Below are 26,531 nucleotides of genomic sequence, written 5' to 3'. Positions count from 1 at the left end.
TAGCAATATACTGTATCTATTTGAAATTGAATGGAGCTGTGAAAGAGAACTAAGTCTAGTAAACGTTTTCTATGGCAAGTTTCTTCACTCAAAACATAGTAAATCTGAGTTTTATGGCCTTAGACTTCACACAGAAAGACGAAATTTAAATCCTGTAAGATATTTGGCTCTACCCAATCCGACGAAATATAAATGTTTTCCAAAATAAAGCTTCACGGAAAAGCTACTAATAAAATGAAAGTTTCACCACCACGTCTTGGAGTGTTCATGCAGAAGTGCAGAGAACTTGGACTGTTAAGTTAACTAAAAAAAAAGGAGTGACCCTCCTCCATTTCATTCTTCAAGAAAGAATAAGAACATGTTCACAAGAAGGCGCAAACTGCTTCCAGTTGCTAAGGTGCTTTGTGCACAGATGCCTGTTAAAAACTCATTTTTTGCTCCACTCACAGCAGGACCCCGCTCCATTTCTTTGTTCTCAAATAAAGAAGAAAATAAAATAACTTGCAAAATACTCAAAGCTTCTCTTTTAATCTGATGGAGTTATTCAAAGATAATGTCACAGATGAGTTGTTTATCACTAAAAGCTCATTAGAAAATATATAACATATAAAGTGTTCGTTTTGACTAGACCTCCGGGAAAAACTTTTTGCAGGTCGGAAATCCTTCTGGAACTGGCGGTAGATCCGACTGTTCGCCCACGTGCAGGATGGCAACCATTCCAGCCTCGGAGTGAAGGATTAAGTGGCAGTGCATTAACCAGTAGCCTTGAGAAAAGGAAAATGGTGGAAACGTGAGTCGTCTAAACCTAATTCACTTTCAGCAGTGGCGAATTATATTATTCGCTGGATTTCAGTGATCTGATTTCTTATGCATAGGACTATCTTATCAATTACTGTCAAACATTAAAATTTAACTTAGGTAGATATTTCTATCTCTAGCAATGTTGCACTATCTCACTAGCAATAGGGATATTTATTATACGAAAGGGAGGAAAACTTTTCTCTCCTTTTAAATAGTTTTCTGTATTACCATGGCATGTCAAGATCAGTTCCAAATCTATTAGAACCGTCGAAACTTCATAAAGTCAAAACTCACCAGGATTGTCAGCCTTAAACCTGACGATGGTGTATCCTCCATCAACAATATTGACGGTGTCCTTCAATGCAGGACTTTCGAGCCTTCGTTCGATCAGGCCTTGAGAATCCAGCATGGCAACTTCTTCAGCTGTTGTTGATCTTAGAGAAGAATACAAGCAAAATGAGCCACCATCCCTTTTAATTTAAAAAAAAAAATTACGTGTATTAATTTTGATAGGTCTATTATTTACTCTAGCTTGTATTTATTAGTTATATGGAGCCCATTCAGAGGAAATTATTTTTTTATTCGGAAGTTAAGTTGAGAGTCTAATACTGAATTTCGTTGTCGGCTAAAAGATTTGAAATATTGCTGACAGAATGCTCACAAGCAATCTAGTACTCCAGTGAATATTGGTTAAGGAATGCGCACAAGTTTCCTTACAAGTGACAAAATGATTTGGTTAGCTTACTTTTTCACAATATATTTGTTCGTGCGTTGTTTGATTAAACCCAATTTACCACTAAAAGTTATCAATAAGAACTAATAATTTTTCATGAAAAGATTTACGTAGAAGACCGTACGTTAATTAGTAATGAGAATGAAGATTACTATTGCTGCTATTAGCATCTGGTGTACAAATATCAATTATTTTCTCTTACTCGTTCTGCAGACATTTCAAAACGTCATTCCAAAAAATAAAAACTGTAATGATAATAATATAATGAAAACATCTCAAAATAGCCATCAGCGTAGACAAAAACCTCCACAGTTTCTTTAAAAGGAAAAGCTAAAAAAAGGCAAGGTCCGAAGAAAAGGCTTGAAAAAAAGGTTGACGACATACTCCCCGACTTTCCCCATGGCTACGACGCTGAAGCAGTGCCCGTGCATGTGGAAGGGATGGTTATCGACGCCGAAGGTTCCCTCGTCGATCAAGACCAACTCGACTGTCTCCCCTAGACCGACGTTGAAGACGTAAGTGCACGAACAGAAGTCTCCTCGACAGAAAGGTGAAATATCCTGAGTGAGACAGTTTAAGGAATAAATATATTTAAAATATATTTAAATTGAGCTTCTTTTTTATATTTTAGCGAACTATTTCCTTTCATTTAGCTTCATTATCCAAGTCTACTTGAAAAGAAGAGAAATTGTTTAGTTCTACTTTCAGGGGTCTCTTAAGTACTTGTGGCTTATAGTAGACTTCAACAAAACCGAAACATAAGTGTTTCTCCTGTCATAAGCTAGGCATGACCCTGATGTACTAATGCACAGAAAATTGCTAACTTCTCTAATTAAAGAAAACTGATGGGACGGTGACTCAACTGGGGTAAATAAGTACAATATTGGGGCTAATGGTTTTTAAGGTTCCCTTAAAATTTATCCTTTAAAAAGTCATCAGCATAACAGCAAAGCCTTCTCCGAGATAGAGAGTAACCTAGCCTACTATACCAGGATATAACAAATGCCTTAGAAAAATTTATAACAAGTTCCATTTTAAGACCAAAATCCCCTTCATTTTCAGTTCTATGGCATCTCATGGGTATTTCTTCGTTGGTTACGCTACATATAGTTTGTTTTCGAAGTCCACCCTTATCGTGCTGTTACTGTGGAAGGAGATTTTAGACTTTCTAGAGCCTAAACTAACTCATTATCTAAGGTTTTAGCGATCACTGAGAGAGACAGATGGTATAACTCACCTCTCCATGGACGCAAACGGTGGGCTGCGGTTCCTCAGGCTGAGACAACGGAGGGGAATAAGGGGGAATGAAAGTAACCCCATTGACCTGAGGAGTTCGTACTTTCCACAACTTATCGACTGTTAAAGGAAAAAATTAATTAGATGCAAGACCGCCTCTCTCTCTCTCTCTCTCTCTCTCTCTCTCTCTCTCGTTAGTGACTGATAGTTTGAGACTAGAGTGTCCGCCTCATTTTCTGACATTAATTGGGACATTTCCAAGTGGTGTATTGTTTCATTTGTCATCAGCTCGATTCAGTTCTGCTATCATTATTATACAGGTTGCAAGAATGGATGGCTCTCCCTTTCTATAGTTATCATGTTAAACATAAGACGAAATGGAAATAAGTGTACTTTCGTCATAAAATGTATGTAGAAAACAGATATTTCAACAAATCACAAAAAAAGTAATTTACATAATTAATTTGGAATAATATGCCGTGTAATATGGCATGTCATTCTTTAAAATTGAAAAGAAAAGAGTCGATTGCAATGTTAATACCTAGAAGAATTATATTGAACTGTGAGAAACTCTGCGTGATATGCAAACATCAGCGCACGTGATAATATTGCCAAAGCTCTCACATGTTTCTCTATGCTGACGCATTATTGTGGCGACCACATTTTAACTTTAATCATTTTTTAACTTCTGATAATGTTAACTAAATTCTTAACATTATTCACCAAACATGGTAAGATCATGGAAATTACTTTGGACTGAAAGTTTCTTTTCTTTTCTTTTTCTTTTTCTAACTTTAGAGGTAAACCACTGGCTTTTAACAACGGCTTCGTAGGCAAATAGTGGTAAAAATTTTTTAAATTTAGACGATGAAAAACTTTTTGAAATTCCATAAGGGAAAATAACCTACAGGACATTTTTCAAACAATGTTCATTTTTGTCATCCTTTTCTGTTGTGGTCTCATCCAAGTATTTCTTCAGTTTTCATTGTTATTTTCCGCTGATACTCTTCGTCTTATAAGTACATAATTTAGAATTACAAGATTCATTCATTCTGTTTGTATTAGAATGTCGTCTTGTTCAACGAGACCCTACATAAGGAAACTAATTACTCACCACCACTGTACGGATAATAATCTTCATTGTACAGCGCAGTGTTGTTGACTTCTTTCAAGTCAAATGCCAGATAGAATTGCTTGTCTACCACTTCAGGTGCAGTATAGGGTTTCAGGGCAGTCATGTCCATAACAGTCAATTGTTCAGGGCCTCCAATAGAATTCAGTGGATTCAGTACCTTAAGACAAAAAGAAATCCCATTTGAGCAGACATTAAAGGTCGTTGGTTAACAAGGTGGATTATTTTGCCAGAAGTTCCGGATCCCTGGTAAGTTTTAGAGGATTTTTCAACCTAACCAGTTGTTTAAAATTAGTTATGCAACAAGGACTTGAACAAACTAGACCTTTTAAACAAAATTCCCCTTCCAATACTGATAATTTAAAAAACAATATTTTAAAAATTCCCGTTATATTGAAAGCGCTGGTATATATATATTAGTATAAAAAAAGATTAAGAGCTACAATATATATATATATATATATATATATATATATATATATATATATATATATATATATATATATATATAATTAATTAAAATAAAGATCTATACTCACCACACCAGGCGGGTAATCAGGGTTGAACAGAAGGATCCCCTTTGGCAGTTCGTCAGGTGCTCCTTCATAACGAAGGATTGCTCCTTGTATGGGCTGGGAATACCTTGAAAAAAAATTACCTTTGTGACTTAGAAAGTTCTAAAGGTCCCGTCCCACTGAGTTCTTGTTTCAATCCGTACAAAGGAAGATTCAACAGCTTATCAACTAATTTTTGTTTTCTTTTATAAACCAAACCAATCTCCCTCCACCCCCACCCCAAAAAAAATTACGTGCGTTAATTTAGATAGATTTGTTATTTTCTCTAGCTTGTATTTATCAGTTACATGGAGCCCATATTTTTTTTCGAAAGTTAAGTAGAAAGTCGAAGTAGCTTAAAGAGAATAACTCGGCGTGATAGAACACTGAATTTGGTTGTCGGTTTAAAGTTCTGAAGTATTGCTGACAGAATACTCACACGCAGTCCAGTATTCCAGTGAACCTTATCCAGTAGTTGCCCACCTCTTGGTCTGTTTCGATAACCACGTCAAATCTTTCCCCTGTTCGTGAATTTAGTTACTTTATTTCTTTCACATCATCATCATTATATTCATATATCGTCATCATCATCATCGTCATCATCTACGTCATCATCATTTTTACTGTTTCCATTTTCTTTGTAGTTATTAAAAAGTACTCATAGTAGCATGAGTTTTGAAATGGAGAAACAAATCCACAGTTATTTATGGGTATATATATATATATATATTTATATATATATATATATATATATATATATATATATATATATATATATATATATATATATATATATATACATATATATATATGTATATATGTATATATATATATATATATATATATATATATATATATATATGTATATATATATATATATATATATATATATATATATATATATATATATTTAAAATATATATATATGAATATATTTAAAAACAGATATGAACAGAGAGCTTTCCGGAATCTGTACAGGTTTTCCGTAAGCTCTCCGTTTAGATTTATTTTCAAATACATATGCACCCATAAATAACTGTGTATTTGTTTCTCCAGTATAATTATTCTTACGCAGTGATGAAGTGTACCATATGACTAAACCTTTCATGAATGCTGTTTATACGTTTGCATTTATTGTGCTAGAAACAGGAAAGAGTTAATACGTTATTAAACGATCTCACCTGAGTACATAACCAGAGTGGTCACCGTCAACGGCTCGATGTCCTGGGCGTCCGAAGCAATGACAGTCATTGTGTGGTTGTCAACGCTGACCATGATCGGGCAAGACCCACCAGCTTGTATTAGACGCACGCGATGTCTCAAGCCCTTCCGCATGTTGACGACAGTCAGGGGCATTTCATATTTCGGCACTCCCTCTTTCTGTTTCGACACACGAATGGAGATTAGAGTTCATTTGTCCTTAAGGATGGTTACCATGGTTACCATCACTGGCTTATAAGGGAGGGATGAGGTTGTACGAGAACCACAGATGGAGGATTTCAGTAGGGATTCTCAAAAATAACGCCGGTCCATTACTTGTACTCAGTTTTGAAACAAATGCTACAGTGCCTTCTCTGTAGTCTTTGCTTCACGGCGGCCTTCGGCACTGCGTTATTATGCCATCTTGGAGTGATTGACTCACCACATTGCTTTTATTATTATTATTATTACCGCCAGTTCGAATCTACTCTGAGAAGTAAAAAACTAGTCAGGCTTTAGCTAACTACTCTCCCTATAAAAGGAAGCCTCTCATTTGGAGCCACCATTGCTCAAGAGGAAGAGCTGAAAAGGATGTTGATTATTATTAAAACATCATTATCATCATCATCATCATCATCATCATCCCCAGAAGGTGTTACCTGTGCTATGAAAAATATATTTGGACAGGAAAGTCTTTGCTTCTTTGTCACTCACCGACAGTTCCATTCGTTTCTCACCTCAGCATAGGTGTTCCATCCTCTCCCATTGACGAGGATGCTGTTGATCACTGGGAATTTCTGACCGTGCATTCTGCTGCTGAAGACTTCCAGAGCGCTTCTGTGGAACCAGTCTTGAACGATGAGCGTGTGGTCGCTGATATCCACGTCGTAGGTCCCTGCTTGAGGATCCTCCACTTGACGTACAACCATGGCACCGTAGATGGCCTCTGCCCGATGCATACCTGTCGCAGGCAATAACAGAATTAATTTATGTTGATATTGTTTATGAATATGACTCTTGGATTCAGCATGACCCCTTGCCCTATGTGTGATACGATGTAAAATGGCGTACTGCAGGTATCCTATTGTGGGCCCCTGCACTCTGTCCCATCAACAGATACTCATGAAGAGCCATTCGCCTACACGTGGGGATATCCGTACCTTCTTTTTGGACACCAGGATAACTAAGAACATTGTGTGGCTACGCATTGTGTTCTAAACAAAGTCTATGTTATTTCATAGCATTTCCATTTTCAGTCAGCAAGTCGGGTCGACGAACACTTGGGTATCAGAAGAGCAAATCGGCTCTGAAGGCATTGGGAACCTCTCTAAAAAATCAAATAAATCTGCGAAACGTTTAGAGGTCATTCTCGACGGGTATCCTATCGGACAGCAAAAGCCTAAGCGCAAACTAAACACGGTCTGGTTTTGTCATCTCCACTGTACCTGAGTGAGAGTGCCAGAAGGTAGTGCCTGGATTGTTGGCGACAAAGGCGTAACGGAAAGGGGCTACGATGGGGCACTGCGTGGCGAAAGGTGCTCCGTCATAATATTGGTACCCTTTCATGTGTTGGCCGTGGAAGTGGATGGTTTCGACGTCGCTGAGTTGCCCGTTGTAGACATCGACGATGACGCGATCTCCTTCGCATACCTGGAAGACATTCAAACAGATTCATTTGTGTCAAATATTCTGCGGATTTTGGTGCGCCGTAAGATTGAAACTGATTCACTGGTCCCAAAATCAGCGTTGTCAGGGTTTTAGCTGATTGTCATGATAAGCTCAGAAGATATATGAAAAACTGGCATCTTAAATAAGGCTAATTTATTCTTAGAACAAAATAAAATCTGTAGTGAAAGCTGTGTATCTAACACATTTTCCTTAATAGATGAAAGCATAGAATCTCCTTTATTAACTGACTTTCAACGCCAGCCTCACGTAACCTACATTGATCGACGGGCCGGGAAGCATGCGATTGATTGCAAGCAGTGGTCTACGGACTCCATCTGCAGCGATACATTCGGGTCTGGTGCAGTCGGTCATGTTGTTTGGACAGTCAAAGCAAGCTCGACTCAGGGTATGGTACTCTTGCAGGTAGAATTCATACGAGCACGTTCTGACGTCTCCAGGCAAGCATGTACGTTCACACTCATGACTCTGGGCTGAAAATATAGAACAGTTATGGTAAAATGTAATAGTTAACTTAGGTACAAATGTAATCTTAACATATATATACTGTATATACAATATATGTTTATATATATATATATATATATATATATATATATATATATATATATATATATATATATATATATGCATGTATATTAATATTTGTGTGTGCGTGGCCTTCTAATATATTGAAATGGGTTCGAATCCTGCTATGGATGTTAGGAATTCTTAATTGGGCTCTTCATTTGGACATATATAGTATATATATATATATATATATATATATATATATATATATATATATATATATATTTATATATATATATATAATATATATATATTTAATATATATATATATATATATATATATATATATATATATATTTAAAATATATAAATATATAGATTTATATTATACATATATGTTCCTATTATTGATTTATGGTTTTTATATGTTATATTATGTTATATGTCTTGATGTTGTATTGGGGTTCGTTTCTGATTTCATTCGAATATCATTATAACCTTCTTAAGACTGACGTGTGGGAGTACCTGTAAGAATGTTATCAGAATGAAAAAATCGCTAATGGTATAGTAAACACCGCACTGAAGGTAAAAACTATTTTAAGTCTTCGAGGCGTGCTGCCCAATTCATTGATTATGAAGATGTCAGTCATGATGGAATATAGTAGAAACTATGCAAAGGAAAGAGGCGTAACGTTCTTGTGTCTGTGGGGGATACGGAATCTACATTTGAAGGACGAAATATTTTTAGAATAACGAATAATTAGACTATTGTGCCTTGTTAACATGAAAGACTCGCTTATTGTGTTTGATGATAAAAATGAGTTGATATGCACAGCCAGCCTCATGTCATACAGCCCCCTCTCTCTCTCTCTCTCTCTCTCTCTCAGCTTAACGGTGCTAAAATAGTTGCTTACCTCATGCGGTGTACCAAGGTCACTGCGCTTAACATCTGGCAGTTCTGTGGTTCGTTTGGAGAATAAATTTCAATAAAACAGTCCATCAAAACACCTTTTTTATTTTTCAAAATTATCTGTCAGGAGTGGGATTCGAACCCACGCCCTCAGAGAGGACCAGAAAGCCAGTTTGCGCCCTTCTATCAGAAGGGAAGATCGTTTCTTGAGTCTGGCGCCTTAGACCACTCGGCCATCCTGACTATGTGTATAAGTGATTATTGGCTTTTTGTTTTTTTTACTAAATTTGATGTCCACGTATGAATTGTATATGTTAAGTAGATTTATTTACATAAAGCCTTCTGATAAACACACCGAATTTTGTATGTTTATTTGTGCACACACACACACACACACACACACACATATATATATATATATATATATATATATATATATATATATATATATATATATATATATATATATATATATATATATATATATATATATATATATATATGTGTGTGTGTGTGTGTGTATATATAAAAATACATGTGTCTGCACAAATAAACATAATTTCGGTGTGTATATCAGAAGGCTTATGCATACATATCTATTTAACATATACAATTTATACGTGGACGTCAAAATCAGTAAAAAAAAAAAACGCAAATAATCACTCTCACACATAGTCAGGATGGCCGAGTGGTCTAAGGCGCCAGACTCAAGAAAAAGATCTTCCCTTCTGATAGAAGGGTGCAAACTGGGCTTTCTGGTCCTCTCTGAGGGCGTGGGTTCGAATCCCACTCCTGACAGATAGTTTTGAAAAACTAAAAAAAAAGTTGTTTTGATGGACTGTCGTATTAGAGTCAATTCCCTAAACGAATCACAGAACTGCTAGGCGTTAGAGAGAGAGAGAGAGAGAGAGAGAGAGGAGGGTGGGGGGAGCGTGGCGAGAGACAGGCTGGTGCGCATATCAGCTCATTTTTATCTTCGTCAGCACAATAAGCGAGTCTGCTACATGTTGACAGGGCCCAGCAACCTATTCATTCTTTATGCTAAAAATATTTCGTCCTTCAAATGAAGATTTCGTATATCCCACATGCACAAGGACACGATAAAAACATGGAAAACAATATATATATATATATATATATATATATATATATATATATATATATATATATATCCCTCTGTAAGCTATAGAGAACAAAGATAATATATTCCTAGGTTTAAAGATATGGTATGCAGTACAGAAGACATTACTTCCCCTGACGGACCTCGTGAAAGATTCCAATTTAATGTTAATGAAAACAGTGACTCAGGTTGCTCAGGTGTACACCAGGCCCAATGAAAATTAGGGGCCAGGCTTTAATAATGAAGTGCCCGTCTTGCTCGCAGTCGAATGCGCCTAGGTAAGCTAAACAATTACTAAGAGATTACTGTAATGTTAACCACTGCTGAATGTTTATCGGTCAGAACAGAATATAATTGTAATGCAATATTTGGATTAAACATTAATGCCGAATAGTCAGTGCTGTAACACAACTACGTCATTAATCATACTGTAAAAATCCATATTTTGGGAAATAATTAACAATGTTTTTCTACTGAGGCGTAAGTTGTATCTGTTAATGAACATGCTTTAAGAAGCTAAGTATTTGTACCATTAAAATAGACTACACTGACATTCATATCTCTAGGTCTGACATATGCATCTTTCTTTAGGTTAATTTTCTTATTTCCGATAGTCACTGATTATTGATATTGTGCAATTACATTTTACCTCATTGTCTCCGTTTCTCTGAGTCTTTTTTTTTTTTTTTGGGGGACAAAACTGAACGCTTTAAGGAGTGTGAAATATTCACACAATTCTTGTTTATAGAAAGGAGCAGGAAAGAAGATAGAAAAAAGTTAATTTTTTTCAGTCTTCGGCCGTTCAATTCAGAACAACTTATTGTTCTATACCCGAGTGACTCAATAAAAATATTATGTTGACAACAGCTGGCTTGAATTCCATCTTCTGCTCTCTTGTCAGATTTATTTGAGGCTTAAATAATAAAAGCTTTGGAACAAATTTCCATGAAAAGTTCTTGCATTACCTTTTGCTCATTTTGTGCTGTCTTTTTCCGATGATAATCTTCGTAAACCCCTGAATTTTTTATGGAATGCTTGCCAACTGTGAAGTTTTTCAGTGGTCGAAATATTTTATTATGACTTTTAATCTGTGCGGAAGACGGTAATTATTCGTTCGCTGATTTGTAAATATGAATTCGCTATTTGCATCATTGTTTTCTATCCAACTGATTAATTTCTCTTTGGCCAGATATAATATGCTTTGAGGAGAGGAAATATAGAGAGAGAAGGGAAGAAGACAGGAGGAGGAAGGTAGAGGAGGTAGAGGAGATTTGAGAAATATAGAAAGATCTAAGAGGGGAGAACAATAACAGGAGCATGCCCGGAGAGGATTTAGGTGGTGGTGACGAAGCAAAACATTCAGCCACTCGCCAGGCAACATGACCGACCACTCGCCATCCTTGTAACTGAAAGCTACAATTTTAGTAGTTATTTTGTTCTGTTATCAGATTTAAATGGGACGTGTGACTTTTTTGGAGTTCCATCAGACTGAAAAAACCTTAACAGTTCGTTCCGAAAGGTTGCCCCAGGTCCCTTCATGGCAAAATGAAGGACCTCTGAAAAGTCTACCAGTTTCAATGAGCTGATAATTTCCTTATAATTCCAGTGACCAAATTAGACAAAAAGCTCTCCATTCAAAGCCACTAATTTTAAAAATAGTATTGTCAGGGTGGGATTCAGACACGCCCTCAGAGAGGACCAGAAAGCCCAGGTTATACCCTACTATCGGTAGGGAAGATCTTTATCTTGAGTCTGGCGCCTTAGACCACTCGGCCATCCTGACGATGAAGCAACTGAATGTTGCTTCGTTTCAGCTACACCAATCGTGGCTTATTTTTATTTTTAGTGGCTATTTTTGTTGTTGTTAAGCTTACAAGACAATGGGACTGGTGTTACAATGTCGTCAGATGACAAGAGAAACTCTTCCCTTGTGCTCAAGAGAGCAACTACCAAAACAGTACTTGTACAGAGAGAGAGAGAGAGAGAGAGAGAGATAAAGAATAGAGAGAGGACTTACATGGCAAAGGCACTAATTTCTGAAAAAATGAACAGCCAAAAGAAAAGGTAGAAGTGGAGTTCACTGAGCTGATGGGGGGCTGAATTTTCGTTTTCATCCACCAATCGTGGCTTATATTCCATTTCATTGGTGATAGTCTAAAAAAAAAACAAACAATAGGGTGTAGGGCAGTAAACAACGTCAAGATGTTGTCAAAGCCACTAAATTCTGAAAAATATCCTGTCAGGAGTGGGATTCGAACCCACGCCCTCAGAGAGGACCAGAAAGCCCAGATTGCACCCTACTATCAGTAGGGAAGATCTTTATCTTGAGTCTGGCGCCTTAGACCACTCGGCCATCCTGACGATGAAGCAACTGAATGTTGCTTCGTTTCAGCTACACCAATAGTGGCTTATTTTTATCCATTTATAGCTATTTTTGTTGCTGTTAAGCTTACAAGACAATGGGACTGGTGTTACAATGTTGTCAGATGAAAAGAGAAACTCTTCCCTTGTGCTCAAGAGAACAACTACCAAAACAGTACTTGCACAGAGAGAGAGAGAGAGAGAGAGAGAGAGAGAGAGAGAGAGAGAGAGAGAGAGAGAGAGAGAGAAATTACTTCATGGCAAAGAAATGATCAACCAAGAGAAAAGGTAGAAGTGGGTTCAGTGAGCTGATAAATTTCCTTATATTCCATTCCACTGGGGGCAGTCTAACAAAAAACAAATAATAGGACGTAGGACAAAAACCTTTGTCAACAAATTGTCAGAGCTACTAATTTCTGAAAAATATCCTGTCAGGAGTGGGATTCGAACCCACGCCCTCAGAGAGGACCAGAAAGCCCAGATTGCATCCTGCTATCAGTAGGGAAGATCTTTATCTTAAGTCTGGCGCCTTAGACCACTCGGCCATCCTGACAATGAGGCAGATGAATGTTGCTTGGTTTCAGCTGCACCAATCGTGGCTTATTTTTTTATTTTTTGTGGCTATTTTTGTTGCTGTTAAGCTTACAAGACAAAGGGACTGGTGTTACAATGTTGTCGGATGAAAAGAGAAACTCTTCCCTTGTGCTCAAGAGAACAGCTACCAAAATAGTACTTGCAGAGAGAGAGAGAGAGAGAGAGAGAGAGAGAGAGAGAGAGAGAGAGAGAGAGAAATTACTTCATGGCAAAAAAATGAACAACCAAAAGAAAAGGTAGAAGTGGGTTCACTGAGCTGATAAATTTCCTTATATTACATTCCGCTGGTCACAGTCTAAAAAAACAAATAATAGGGTGTTGGACAGAAAACTACGTCAAGATGTTGTCAAAGCCACTAATTTCTGAAAAATATCCTGTCAGGAGTGGGATTCGAACCCACGCCCTCAGAGAGGACCAGAAAGCCCAGTTTATACCCTACTATCGGTAGGGAAGATCTTTATCTTGAGTCTGGCGCCTTAGACCACTCGGCCATCCTGACGATGAAGTAACTGAATGTTGCTTCGTTTCAGCTGCACCAGTAGTGGCTTATTTTTATTTTTTTTTTTTTTTGTGGTTATTTTTGTTGATGTTAAGCTTACAAGACAATGGAAGTGGTGTTACAATGTTGTCAGATGAAAAGAGAAACTCTTCCCTTGTGCTAAAAGAGAACAACAACCAAAACAGTACTTGTATACAGAGAGAGAGAGACAGAGAGAGAGAGAGAGAGAAATTACTTCATGGCAAAAGAAATGAACAACCAAAGAAAAGGTAGAAGTGGGTTCACTGGGCTGATAAATTTCTTTATATTCCATTCCATTGGTGCAAGTCCAAAAAAAAACAAATAATAGGATGTAGGACAAAAAGCTACGTCAAGATGTTGTCACAGCCACTAATTTCTGAAAAATATCCTGTCAGGAGTGGGATTCGAACCCACGCCCTCAGAGAGGACTAGAAAGCCCAGATTCCATCCTACTATCAGTAGGGAAGATCTTTATCTTAAGTCTGGCGCCTTAGACCACTCGGCAATCCTGATGACGAGGCAGCTGAATGTTGCTTGGTTTCAGCTGCACCAATAGTGGCTTATTTTTATTTTTTGTAGCTATTTTTGTTGCTGTTAAGCTTACAAGACAGTGGGACTGGTGTTACAATGTCGTCAGATGAAAAGAGAAACTCTTCCCTTGTGCTTAAGAGAACAGCTACCAAAATAATGCTTACACACACACAGAGAGAGAGAGAGACAGAGAGAGAGAGAGAGAGAGAGAGAGAGAGAGAGAGAAATTACTTCAGGCAAAGAAATGAATGACCAAGAGAAAAGATAGAAGTGGGTTCACTGAGCTGATAAATTTCATTATATTCCAAACAAAAAACAAACAATTGACAAAAAGCTACGTCAAGAAGTTGTCAAAGCCACTAATTTCTGAAAAATATCCTGTCAGGAGTGGGATTCGAACCCACGCCCTCAGAGAGGACCAGAAAGCCCAGTTTATACCCTACTATCAGTAGGGAAGATCTTTATCTTGAGTCTGGCGCCTTAGACCACTCGGCCATCCTGACGATGAGCAGCTGAATGTTGCTTCGTTTCAGCTACATCAATAGTAGCTTATTTTTTTATTTTTTGTGGCTATTTTTGTTGTTGTTAAGCTTACAAGATAATGGGAGTGGTGTTACAATGTTGTCAGATGAAGAAACTCTTCCCTTGTGCTCAAAGAACAACTACCAAAAAACAACAGAAATATAATATATATAAACAGTACTTGCACAGAGAGAGAGAGAGAGAGAGAGAGAGAGAGAGAGAGAGAGAGAGAGAGAGAGAAATTACTTCATGGCAAAGAAATGAACAACCAAAAGAAAAGGTAGAAGTGGGTTCACTGAGCTGATAAATTTCCTTATATTCCATTCCATTGGTGACAGTCTAAGAAAAACAAATAATAGGAAGTGGGACAAAAAGCTACTGTCAAGATGTTGTCAAAGCCACTAATTTCTGAAAAATATCCTGTCAGGAGTGGGATTCGAACCCACGCCCTCAGAGAGGACCAGAAAGCCTAGATTGCACCCTACTATCAGTAGGGAAGATCTTTATCTTAAGTCTGGCGCCTTAGACCACTCGGCCATCCTGACGATGAGGCAGCTGAATGTTGCTTGGTTTTAGCTGCACCAATCGTGGCTTATTTTTTCTTTTTGTAGCTAGTTTTGTTGTTGTTAAACACAAGACAATGGGACTGGTGTTACAATGTCGTCAGATGAGAAAAATTTTCCTTGTGAGACTCAAGTTAACAACTACCAAAAGAGAGAGAGAGAGAGAGAGAGAGAGAGAGAGAGAGAATTACTTCAGGCAAAAATGAATGACCAAAGAAAAAGATAGAAGTGGGTTCACTGAGCTGATAAATTTCCTTATATATTCCAAACTAAAAAACAAATAATAGGGTGTTGGACAAAAGTTACGTCAAGATGTTGTCAAAGCCACTAATTTCTGAAAAATATCCTGTCAGTGGGTTCGAGACCCACGCCCTCAGAAGGACCAGAAAGCCCAGTTTATACCCTACTATCAGTAGGGAAGATCTTTATCTTGAGTCTGGCGCCTTAGACCACTCGGCCATCCTGACGATGAGGCAGCTGAATGTTGCTTCGTTTCAGCTACACCAATCGTGGCTTATTTTCTTTTTTTGTAGCTATTTTTGTTGTTGTTAAGCTTACAAGACAATGGGACTGGTGTTACAATGTTGTCAGATGAAAAGAGAAACTCTTCCCTTGTGCTCAAGAGAACAACTACAAAAAAAAAAACAGTACCTGTATAGAGAGAGAGAGAGAGAGAGAACAAGCAAAGAAATGATCAACCAAGAAAAGGTAGAAAGTGGGTTCAGTGAACTGATAAATTTCATTATATTCCACACACAGTCTAACAAAAAACAAATAATAGGAAGAGGACAAAAGCTATTCAAGAAGTTGTCAAAGCCACTAATTTCTGAAAAATATCCTGTCAGGGTGGGATTCGAACCCACGCCCTCAGAGGACCAGAAATCCCAATTTATACCCTACTATCAGTGGGGAAGATCTTTATCTTGAGTCTGGCGCCTTAGACCACTCGGCCATCCTGACGATGAGGCAGCTGAATGTTGCTTCGTTTCAGCTACCAATAGTGGCTTATTTTTCTTTTTTTATAGCTATTTTTCTTGTTAAGCTTACAAGACAATGAGACTGGTGTTACAATGTCGTCAGATGAAAAGAAAAGCTCAGAGAACAACTACCAAAACAGTACTTGCAGAGAGAGAGTGAGAGAGAGAGAGAGAGAGAGAGAGAGTATTTCTTCATGGCAAAGAAATGAACGACCAAGAGGAAAAGGTAGAAGTGAGTTCACTGTGCTGAAAAATATCCTTATAGTCCATTCCAGTGTTGACATTATAACAAAAAACAAAGAATAGGACGTAGGACAAAAGTTTGTCAAGAAATTTTCAGAGCTACTAATTTCTGAAAAATATCCTGTCAGGGAGTGGGTTCGAACCCACGCCCTCAGAGAGGACAGAAAGCCCAGTTTGTACCCTACTATCGGTAGGGAAGATCTTTATCTTGAGTCTGGCGCCTTAGACCACTCGGCCATCCTGACAATGAAGCAACTGAATGTTGCTTCATTTCAGTACCTACACCAATCATGGGTTATTTTTATTTTTGGTGGACTATTAAAAATTTTTTTGGACTTGTTAAGCAATATACAAGACAATAAAACTGGTGTTACAATGCACTTTGTTGTTGATGAATTTATCAGAAACTCTTCCCTTGCAGTCACAAGAGAATTTGCAACTGCAAAGTAAAAAAGGTTCAGATGGGTTCAATTTTACAAAATTGAAATATTTTGTACAGAAGCTCTCAATTCTCTCAGTACTTTGGGGGTGTTCAGATTTTTGCAAAAGTGAGTGAAAGTGATCAGAGTTTAAAATAATAAATCTCCCTCTTAATAATATAGTACAATGTTTCTATGTCCTACGTGTTTCTTTCTTTCTTTTCCCAGGTTATCGCCAATGGAATGGACCAAAGAAAAGCACATTCAGACCTTATCTCTTGGGTTCACTGAATTGCTTCTCCCTCTCTGATAAATCTCTCTCTATAGGACCCATCCCATCCCAAACAAAAAACAAACAATAGGACATAGGACAAAAGTACATCAAGAAGTTGTCTAAGGCAAGCTACTAATTTCTGAAAAATATCTTTCTGGTCCTCTCAGGCGTGGGTTCGAACCCACGTTTTTCTGAAATGAGAGGGTATTGATAGCTATCTGGCAGAGAGGACCAGAAAGCCCAGTTTATACCCTACTATCGTTCAGATAGGGAAGATCTTTATCTTGAGTCTGGCGCCTTAGACCAAATTCAAGAGCCATATCTGACGATTGAAGCAACTGAATGTTGCTTCGCAATTTAAAGCTCTTCTACTACCAATCATGGCTTATTTTTTTTTTCTTGTAGCTATTTTAATGAAATAATGTTATCGTTTTAAGCATGACTGTGGTTTTAGACAATGGGACTGAATAACTCATCAATTACAATGTTGTCAGATGACAAAGGGCACAGAAACTCTTAACTCAGCATGTGCTCAGAGCCAGCAACTACAAATAAACAGTAGTTGTTGTATAGAGTGAGAGAGACCAGCTATAGTTGAAGCCGCACCTGAATAGACAGGAGAAGCGCAGGAGAGAGAGCAAAGTATGGGGCTGGTACATGATGGTTCAGGACTTAAATGGCAAATGAATTGACCAAGATCCCATCAAAGGTAGTTTAAGGTGGGTTCATGGTGAAGCTGAGCAGTAGAAAAACAATGTTGTCTTTTCAGAAGGACATGTTCCATTCCACGGAACATTCCAGTCGAAAAAAACAAATAATGGATCGCAAGGACAAAAAGCTTTGTAAAAAGCAAAATCTTCACTGTCACTAATTTCTGAAAAATATCCTGTCAGACAATCAATGACCAGACCAGCAACCTGGATTCGCAAACCCACGCCCTCAGACAATGGACCAGAAAGTGGCACCTGCATTATCTCCAGGCTACTATGGCAGTGAAGATCTTTATCTTGAGTCTGGCGCCTTAGACCATGCCTGTCGGCCCTCTACCAGACGATTCACCTGAATTGCCAAGGTAGTTTCAGCAGATGTGTATCCAATCGTGGCTTATTTTTCTTTTTTGATATCCAGTTTTGTTGTTGTTAACCCACCTCTACCAGACAATGGGACTGTTGTTACAATGTAAATTCCGGATGAAAGACAAACTTCTCTTCCCTTGTGCTCTCTGGCAGAGATGTATTACTTGCATTTCAAAGGAAGAAAACAGTACTTCATATATAGGCAGTTATCACACACAAACACACAGAAATCTATATTGATCATCAGTCCGGTTTGATGGCACATTTTATAGGCTTGTATATATATGCCTCCTATATATCCAGTTTGTCGGGATGGTTGAGCATCTTCCCTGACATCCAAGTCAGAGAGAGATTTGGAGCATCAAGTCAGACCAGGCCATTGCACAGCTCATGCAGTTCAGAGAGAGAGAGACAAAGAGAGAGCAACAACTTACTTCATGGCAAAGTCTACATGGGACTCTCAGTCATGCCAACGACCAAGAAAAGGTACAAGTGGGTTCAGTGAGCTGATAATTTTCCTTATATTTCATTCCACTGGGGGTAGTCACCAACAAAAAACAAATAATAGGACTTCCATGGAACTAGCAAAAAGTTTGTCAAGAAATTTTCAGGAAGAGCAACTAATTTGCACCTGAAAAATATCCTGTCAGGAGTGGGATTCACAAACATCCCACGCCCTCAAGAGGACCAGAAAGCCACCCACAGATCTTGCACCCTACTATCAGTGGGGAAGATCTTTATCTTGAGTCTGGCGCCTTAGACCACTGGTCGGCTCATCCTTCGATGAAAGCCCAACTGAATGTTGCTTCATTTCCTCTATGCCAATCAATTCTGTTTATTTTTATTTTTGGATGGCTATTTTTATTGTTAATTAAGCTGACAAGACAATGGGACTGGTGTTACAATGTCTGTCAGATGACAAGAGAAATCTCTTCCCTTCTGCAAAAGCAGCAAAACTCTTCTTCAAAACAGTACTTGTACAGATCTGGAACTGAGAATCCTTCTCTGAGAGAACCAGGAGAGAGAGAGAAAGTTTGTACTTCAGGCAAAAGAAATGAATGACCAAGAACAACAAAACATAGAAGTGGGTTCACTGACCTGATAAATTCCACTTTATATCCCAAACAAAAACAAAACAATAGGATTTTGTCCTCACTAGGACAAAAAGCTACATCAAGACTATGCTCGTTGGCTGTTCACCTCAAAGCTACTAATTTCTGAAAAATATCCTGTCAGGAGTTCAAGGGGCAATTCAGACCAGTCGCCCTCAGCAAGGACTCAGAGCAGCCCAGTTTATAAAGGCTACTATCAGTAGGGAAGATCTTTATCTTGAGTCTGGCGCCTTAGACCATCCTCGGCCATCCTGACGATAAATAGTTGATTCAGTTACGCTCATAATTTTTTTCCAAACTTTGTAAGCTAATGGGATGGGTGTCTTTTCATGTGGTCAGGATGTATTCCATTGACAACAAAGACATTCTTCTCTTGTGCTCAAGGACCTTGAAATAACTAAAAGAAGTTTTCAGACTCTGCAGCAAACAATGCAGTCTCCTTCACATACACACACACAAACACACGAAGGGTGAAGCTGCTAGAACCTCACGATAGAAAGATAAAGAGGATTCCAAAGCTATTTATATGAGTGAATTGACTGAATTAAAAAATTTCTTTGGACTCCATTCCACTGGCAATATAAGCTGAAATTAAAAAAAAAAAAGGTAAGACATTTTACACTTTTTACACTTTGTTGTTGGGAGGAGATCTATCTTGTATTTGATTTAAACTCTGATCTCAAAGCTGAGACCAGTCACTTTTCAAGGAGGAAGAAATTTGAATCAGACAGAAACAATAATAAAATTTCCAAGAGAGGTTCAAGAGTTATTTTTACAATTAATTGAAATATTTTGGGTGAAGATAATGTTGAACCTCTCAAGGTCTCTCTCAGTACTAGTCTTCAGGGACTGGGTGTTCAGATCTTTTTTGCCAAATATGCCACAGAACATGGAGAAAGTGATCAAGTTTAAAATAATAAATCTCCTCTCACTCTAATAATATTTAGGCCAATGTTTCTATGCATGACCTGTGTTTCTTTCTTTCTTTTCCCAGCTGTTATCGCCAATGGCAATGGAGATCTAGACATGGAACATCTTTAACAGTTTAATGAGCACATCAGAGTGGAAGAGTGACCTGAATCTCTTGGTCCTGTATATCTCTGCTGGCACTGTGGATGAGGCTAGACTTGATATGTTTGCCAGAAAACAAAGGGCTCATTCCTCCAACCAGGGAGCTCTCTCTCTCTCTGTTGCTGCACCAGGCTGGTTATTTTGGTGGTGCTCCGTTCAGCACAAAGAACCCTGCTGAGTGGGGATTCTCTTCTCGTCCATGCCAGTCTCTGGTAACTCACCCATCCTATTGGGCTACCAAATGTATATTTAAAGGTGCAAAAAAAAGAAGATGAACAAATTGAGTGTAGCTGAAACAGAGCATCCATTCAATTGATTCATTTTCAGGATGGTTGAGTGGTCTAGAGGCGTCCATTATTTCAGACTCAAGACACAATGTTGTATCTTCCCTATTTCAGTTGAAAATAGTATTAGTATAAACTGTCTGGCTTTCTGGTCTCTCTCTGAGGCGTGGATAGAAAAAACTTTTATGGCAACCATTTTGTACGCCATCTTGACACAATTCATTTTTCTGTAAAATGTGTGGTATGGAACATTTTATCTAAAAGTCGAGGTTTAAAAAAACTGGCATATTCCATCCAATAGATGCTCCCAAACCAGTGAATCGAAAACAGATGGCCATTTTGAAAAATCGCCATCTTGGATTTTTCAGGTGGGCGCCCTTTCTAAGAGAGCGTAGGGAATGTTTGTGCCAAATTTCATGCTTGTTTCACTATCTGAAGATTTTTCAGCAATCTGCTGCACTATATGGCCCCTGGCCCTTAGTCAGATGCTTGGTCCCCCAAGTTGAAATTCCCTCTGTAGCTAAACTTTAACCCTTACAGTATTTGATGCATTTGCATATAGTAAGAGCTGAAAGTTAATTGAAAATTGAGCTCTATAATTCCAAATACAGGTTTACTAATTACTAATACTATTATTTTCCTTCATTTACATGGATATATACATTCGAGAATAGTATATTTTTAAGATTTTTACTAATTACAGAATTGGTATACTAGTTTTGTGTAATTTTCTTTGACCCCCAAAAAATATCTTGGCCCCACCTAGGACCCCCCACTGTATCTTGGCCCCACCTAGGCCTCCCCACTGATGTAATGCCACTGCACGAAAAGCACACCTTGAAGGTGGAATTAAGTGTGAAGGAAGACATTTTTTTATCCATTTCAGTAGTAACCTTGTTACCCAGATGATCTGAGTACAATCTTTCTCTCTCACTTTTCTACCTCTCACTTTTTCTCCTTGTTTTAAATTTTTCTTCTCTCTTTTTACCTTCACCTCTTCCCTTAGCTCTCTCTCTCTCTCTCTCTCTCTCTCTCTCTCTCTCTCTCTCTCTCTCTCTCTCTCTCTTCGTAAATCTAATTTAAATCATGCATGAGCTAAGTCAGAAGTAACAATACCTACTTCTTGTTCATAGATTTGATAGACCAGATGAATGAAAATTGTAGTGATTTATACATATATTACAGTATATATATAAATACACACAAGTGTGTGTCTGTAATGCAGTGTCTATTTCTTGATAATACATAACAGTTTTTGCACATATTATATCATCTGACTTAATGCATACAAAAAATTACATTCCAGGTTTACAGCCTGAGAGAGAGCGAAGGAGAGATGAAGGAGAGTGGAAGAGAGAGTGAGGTGGAGGGCGGGGAGGCGGGGGGGAATATAGGTAAAGGAAGTGAGTGTGAATGCCTGTGTACAGCAGGCCCAGCCCGGTACTGCGGTCACCATCTAAAATGACAAAAATAGCTGCCGTCTCACTCAAGTCTACCTTAACACTGAATTGTTCTTGATGTCCACGACAACCAGCTGAAGTTCTTAAAACACCTTGTCAGGAGTGGGATTCGAACCCACGCCCTCAGAGAGGACCAGAAAGCCCACTCTGTACCCTTCTATCAGAAGGGAAGATTTACCTTGAGTCTGGCGCCTTAGACCGCTCGGCCATCCTGACAATATACCCAAATAAAATTGTTTTATGTCTGCATCACGGTTCATATAGAACATTCTTACTCACAAATTTGTGTAAAGCACGTTAAAAAATTGCTCTTGAACTGTGCACGTAAGCAAAGTACTATATTTCACCTAACTATATAAACTATAGAGTTCTCTGTTCTTTTATTCATGCGTTAAGGAGCTTAGCAAGGTCAGGTCAAGGGGATAAGCAAGAATTATCTTCGAGGGAAGTCAAATAGTCAGGACTGGTGTGTAATAGGGACTTTATGCGATGGTCTTTAGAGTGCTAAATAAATTCTAAAATAACGTAGATAAATTGATAAATATGGTAAATTAATATAACAAAAAATAAACAACATATAAACAAAGCAGTAAAATAAATGCAATAATGTATTACTGAGGTTTCAGAAATCCTGTACTTTTCTTCAGAAATTATCCAATGGAATACTGATATATACGTGTATACATACATACACACACACACACATATATATATATATATATATATATATATATATATACATATATATATATATATATATATATATATATATATATATACACACACACACATTTATATATATTTGAGTGTTAGAAATTATGTCCCAACACACATTTGCTTAACATCGTCTTGCAAAAAACTTCCCTCCAAATTCAACCCAACAATAAAAGCATATGAATGAGGCCAACTTGGAGTCTCGGTATCATTTCCTCATGTCATTCATTGATTACATACTAAAAAACAATTAAACAATCTTTTTTTAGTCAGATAAATGAAAGTTTATTAGAGACTCATGCATCGTTACTTTCAACTTTGATCCATGTATTTTACACACTTAAAATGAACATTGACTTCGATAACAGCAAGTTTTCTTAAAGCGAGAATAAATACATTTAAAAATATAAGGTCATTTAAAATACAAAATCAATGAATTCATGATACCTCCAGGAAAAATTCATAGATTTATTTTGTGTTAGTACAGTGGCTTTACTACCCCTCCCTCCACACCGGCTACACCCTTGGGTCAGGTTATAGTTGATCTGACGTCACTATATATTGATCTCCCTCCTGATATTTGGTTCTCCCCTCTTACACTATAACTGGTGCTATTTGTGTTCTACCAGTCGTTTATTGTTCAGATTTTCAAGTCAAAGTTTTCTTTGTAAAACCCGCATAAGATTTATAACAGACTTGGAGTACAATTTCTTTTATATGAATACCTTCATCCTTAAGGGTCCTGTGCTTCTAATTAAAACTTAAAGATTAGCCTCCAAAGATTAGCTGTTTAACTTTCCTGAAAATTCTTAATTTAGCTCTAATCTATATTTGTTTTATATGTCAGCATGTTCGGCAAGCCAGCGTTGTTTTGATAGCTGAGGTTTTATCATTTAGCTGTTTGAGTTTATCTTCCTCTGGCGGGTACAGAGGAGAGCCCTTTGACAAAAATGCATATTTTTTGGTTTAGTTCGCTTTTGGAAGAAAATGACGATTCGAATATTTTGCAGTACAAGTCTTTAAGGTTGCCTGTAGGATCAAAGAGGAAGTATCTCTGGTGGTCTTTTCCTTTCCCTCAGCACCTTTCCTGTTTCGAAACATCAAGGTATGTGTGAACAATCATTACACTGAATCAGCTTAGTTTCCAATTGTGTAAGGGTCTGTTTTCTTCTATGCTAGATGCATAAACAATACCCGATATACTGTAAGCAGTATTACCGTAGAAGAACGTAAGATCGCTCATTCTGCATAACATTATACTCGGAATCTGTAATCCACTCGATTTCAAAACCTCTTTCATTTTACCAAGTTTTCCTATTCTGTTAGATGATAACAGAATCCAGCCTACTTCATGCGTTAAATATACATAGTATTCGAATTTGTCTTGGAAGTGCTAATCACAGATTGTTAGCTATGCCTCTAAAGTTTAGCTCGTTTAACTTTCTTGACACAATCTTAATTTATCTTAAAGTCATATTGACTTTATATGCCAGCATTTTTGGTTGCATCTCCAAATTTCTGTGTTTTAAAGTATCGAACCAATGGTTAATGGTCTGTTCAGCAATTATGCCATCTCTCCTTGGATACTTTGTCTTCTAGAACAGTAAGGAGCCTTTGTTTCCTTTCATTGCGAGATAATGTGTCGGCCTCTGATCCATGTAACAGTAGGTAAAGTGCCATACTTTCACCATATCATGTGCCATTCAAAAAGGCCATCAAATTTCACATATACTCTTGGGTATCAATAACTCTAGGTCGGTCTGGGTCGAAGATGGTCCCTCCTTTTAAAGACGTCATATTAGTTTTCTGCAAAAGGAAAACTATTCTGCCGGCTTTGTCTGTCCTTCCGCACTTTATTCTGTCCGCACTTTTTTCTGTCAGCACTTTTTCTGTCCACCATCAGATCTTAAAATCTACTGAGGCTAGAGGTCTGCAAATCCCTATGTTGAGCAGCCACCCTCCAATCATACCAAATTGCAGTCCTCTAGTCTTAGTAGTTTTTATTTTATTTTATTTAATGTTAAATTTAGCCATAATCTTGCTTCAGGTAACGATATAGGATAGGCCACCACCCGGCCGTGGTTAAATTTTCATGGGCCGCGGCTCATACAGCATTATACCGAGACCACCGAAAGATACATCTGTTTTCGGTGGCCTGGATTATACGCTGTAGCGGCTGTACAGAAAACTCGATTGCGCCGAAGACGATTCGGCGTATTTTTTACTTGTTCTATTCTGTTTACGTTTTCCTTTATTCCTTCGACTTCCCCCATTTAGAAGGCTGATGTTTATTTTCTTTCAGGACTAACCCTGCTTTTTTTGATTCCCCAAAATTTTCTTTTTCATGTTTGCCTATATAAAAATCTACACAAGAGCTAAAATGTCTTTTAGAAATGGATAAATGAAGTAATGATAAGAGACAAGGTTTTCATTTTTCCATCTTTTGCCTAAATATCTGTAAATGCTCATTTCCCTACCCAAGAATATTGCTGTCTCAGGTAGGCAGGAGTATGAGTTACTTTTTTACTTCACTGATATTACTAAGAAGGGGAATGAGATCGTGAGTAGAAACTAATATTTTAATTATGGTGGAAGAAATAAAATATTCTTCCTTTAACAAAATCAAGTACCTTGCCTTCCCTTCTGCGTAAACCAACAAAAACCTCAGCGTTTTATAACGTAAGCAGGATTGACGTTAATAATTTTTAAATAATCGTATCTAGGACTGCTGAAGTATTAATGTATTTATGTTATCTCACCAACATCTCTATGAACATTGCCGCAAAAAAAACAGGTAATTCGAGAAAAGTTCTATAATAATACCTAAATAATAACTAATACTCTACTAAAACTTCAAGAGATTGATAAATAGATAGGTAAGATTAATAATGCGTTCTTGACTTTGCAGAGAGAGATAAAGTTGGGAGAGGTATAATTAGGAAGTTGGAAAGTTTCAAGCATCTTGACGAAAAGAGCATATTACACGTGGTCTCGTCTCTACTATCATAAGGAATTCCTACTCAGAAATCAAATATAACTTTCCTTATGTTTGCTTTCATTTGCCACTTAATCTTCTTCCGCTTTTCTTTTTTCAGTTTAGAAGTTTTTATGACGGGCGAGCCAGTATACTTTTATAAGAAGTGAGAAGGGAATGGCGAAGGGGGTTGCTGATGGGTTATGCTAGGCTACCTGAAGAGGGATGGACTCTAATTGAACTCAAGAGAAAAGCAAATGATATTGGAAAATACCTGTCAAAGAAACAGACACACGGACAAACAGGCAGGCAGAGGGCCATGGGTCAACTAATTGTATGTGATTCAGTCTTATCGACGAACGCGACACAACGTGAAGGTCTCTAAATGCGATATTAATTTTGCAAATAGGACGAATATAAGAAGAGCATAGAGCTTCTATACTTTGGATGAAGAAGAGAGCCACAAGAACTCAATAATACGCATAATAGTTTCAGAATCAAGTTTAGCCATATGAACCATGCAGTCTCATGAAGGCAAGTTTGAAATAATTGTGCTTTTGTTCATGCGAAAATTTATTGTTGGTTTTGTTAAATACCAGTTAACCTAGGGGTAAATCCTAAACTACCTTCGTAATTATGGAGAGTTAATTAAATTAATAATTTTTTTAGCGACAGTTATGAACATCTACAAGCAAAACTTCGTAAGCAATCTATATTAACCATTTTGTCTTCAAAGTCAAGGAACATAACAGAAGCTTACCCGAGGCGCTGGAAACGATGGAAAACAACAGCAACAGCAACGGCAGCATTTTACGCTGAATTCACAAGCTGATTTGAGACGGTGTTTTGCTCTCACTGGAGCAGAAACCTGAAGGGATGGTCGAGGGTTTTGTTGCTGAGGAGTCGCGTGTGTCCACTGCAAGCAGGAGGCTTTTTTTCCTCTCTCGTGAGCCT

General features: G+C 37.7%; 1 protein-coding gene and 10 non-coding genes across 11 annotated transcripts; 1 reads left to right on the top strand and 10 right to left on the bottom strand.

Annotated features, from left to right (window-relative positions):
- Nucleotides 1–506: 506 nt before the first annotated feature.
- LOC136833707 (uncharacterized) lies at nt 507–26,531 on the bottom strand. The gene is made up of 12 exons (XM_067095897.1): nt 26,338–26,531; nt 7,601–7,815; nt 7,102–7,306; nt 6,394–6,617; nt 5,638–5,836; nt 4,896–4,977; nt 4,442–4,544; nt 3,885–4,062; nt 2,772–2,890; nt 1,919–2,094; nt 1,096–1,235; nt 507–764 (listed from the first exon to the last, which is right to left on the bottom strand). Exons 1-12 carry the CDS (start codon nt 26,384–26,386, stop codon nt 625–627), a joined length of 1,830 nt encoding a protein of 609 aa, XP_066951998.1. The 5' UTR covers nt 26,387–26,531; the 3' UTR covers nt 507–624.
- On the bottom strand, nt 8,884–9,005 carry TRNAL-CAA (transfer RNA leucine (anticodon CAA)). The gene is made up of 2 exons: nt 8,968–9,005; nt 8,884–8,928 (listed from the first exon to the last, which is right to left on the bottom strand). It is a non-coding gene; the product is annotated as a tRNA-Leu (tRNA).
- TRNAL-CAA (transfer RNA leucine (anticodon CAA)) lies at nt 9,437–9,560 on the top strand. Its single transcript has 2 exons — nt 9,437–9,474; nt 9,516–9,560. It is a non-coding gene; the product is annotated as a tRNA-Leu (tRNA).
- TRNAL-CAA (transfer RNA leucine (anticodon CAA)) lies at nt 12,120–12,243 on the bottom strand. The gene is made up of 2 exons: nt 12,206–12,243; nt 12,120–12,164 (listed from the first exon to the last, which is right to left on the bottom strand). It is a non-coding gene; the product is annotated as a tRNA-Leu (tRNA).
- TRNAL-UAA (transfer RNA leucine (anticodon UAA)) lies at nt 12,673–12,796 on the bottom strand. The gene is made up of 2 exons: nt 12,759–12,796; nt 12,673–12,717 (listed from the first exon to the last, which is right to left on the bottom strand). It is a non-coding gene; the product is annotated as a tRNA-Leu (tRNA).
- TRNAL-CAA (transfer RNA leucine (anticodon CAA)) lies at nt 13,213–13,336 on the bottom strand. Its single transcript has 2 exons — nt 13,299–13,336; nt 13,213–13,257 (listed from the first exon to the last, which is right to left on the bottom strand). It is a non-coding gene; the product is annotated as a tRNA-Leu (tRNA).
- On the bottom strand, nt 13,747–13,870 carry TRNAL-UAA (transfer RNA leucine (anticodon UAA)). The gene is made up of 2 exons: nt 13,833–13,870; nt 13,747–13,781 (listed from the first exon to the last, which is right to left on the bottom strand). It is a non-coding gene; the product is annotated as a tRNA-Leu (tRNA).
- On the bottom strand, nt 14,268–14,391 carry TRNAL-CAA (transfer RNA leucine (anticodon CAA)). Its single transcript has 2 exons — nt 14,354–14,391; nt 14,268–14,312 (listed from the first exon to the last, which is right to left on the bottom strand). It is a non-coding gene; the product is annotated as a tRNA-Leu (tRNA).
- Nucleotides 14,832–14,955, bottom strand: TRNAL-UAA (transfer RNA leucine (anticodon UAA)). Its single transcript has 2 exons — nt 14,918–14,955; nt 14,832–14,876 (listed from the first exon to the last, which is right to left on the bottom strand). It is a non-coding gene; the product is annotated as a tRNA-Leu (tRNA).
- Nucleotides 15,813–15,933, bottom strand: TRNAL-CAA (transfer RNA leucine (anticodon CAA)). The gene is made up of 2 exons: nt 15,896–15,933; nt 15,813–15,854 (listed from the first exon to the last, which is right to left on the bottom strand). It is a non-coding gene; the product is annotated as a tRNA-Leu (tRNA).
- On the bottom strand, nt 21,984–22,105 carry TRNAL-CAA (transfer RNA leucine (anticodon CAA)). The gene is made up of 2 exons: nt 22,068–22,105; nt 21,984–22,028 (listed from the first exon to the last, which is right to left on the bottom strand). It is a non-coding gene; the product is annotated as a tRNA-Leu (tRNA).

This window comes from Macrobrachium rosenbergii, chromosome 52 (assembly GCF_040412425.1).
Source record: "Macrobrachium rosenbergii isolate ZJJX-2024 chromosome 52, ASM4041242v1, whole genome shotgun sequence".
Taxonomy (NCBI): Eukaryota; Metazoa; Arthropoda; class Malacostraca; order Decapoda; family Palaemonidae; genus Macrobrachium; species Macrobrachium rosenbergii.
This window is presented reverse-complemented; position numbering and strand designations above follow the sequence as displayed.

What these genes read in the sequence shown, in the direction of transcription:
- LOC136833707 (XM_067095897.1), bottom strand. Translation starts at nt 26,386, where the DNA reads ATGCTGCCGTTGCTGTTGCTGTTGTTTTCCATCGTTTCCAGCGCCTCG. An exon ending in CTGATTACCCGCCTGGTGTG is followed by an intron (nt 4,063 to 4,441) that starts GTGAGTATAGAT and finishes TTTTGTCTTAAG; the next exon opens with GTACTGAATCCACTGAATTC. An exon ending in TTATTATCCGTACAGTGGTG is followed by an intron (nt 2,891 to 3,884) that starts GTGAGTAATTAG and finishes TTCCTTTAACAG; the next exon opens with TCGATAAGTTGTGGAAAGTA.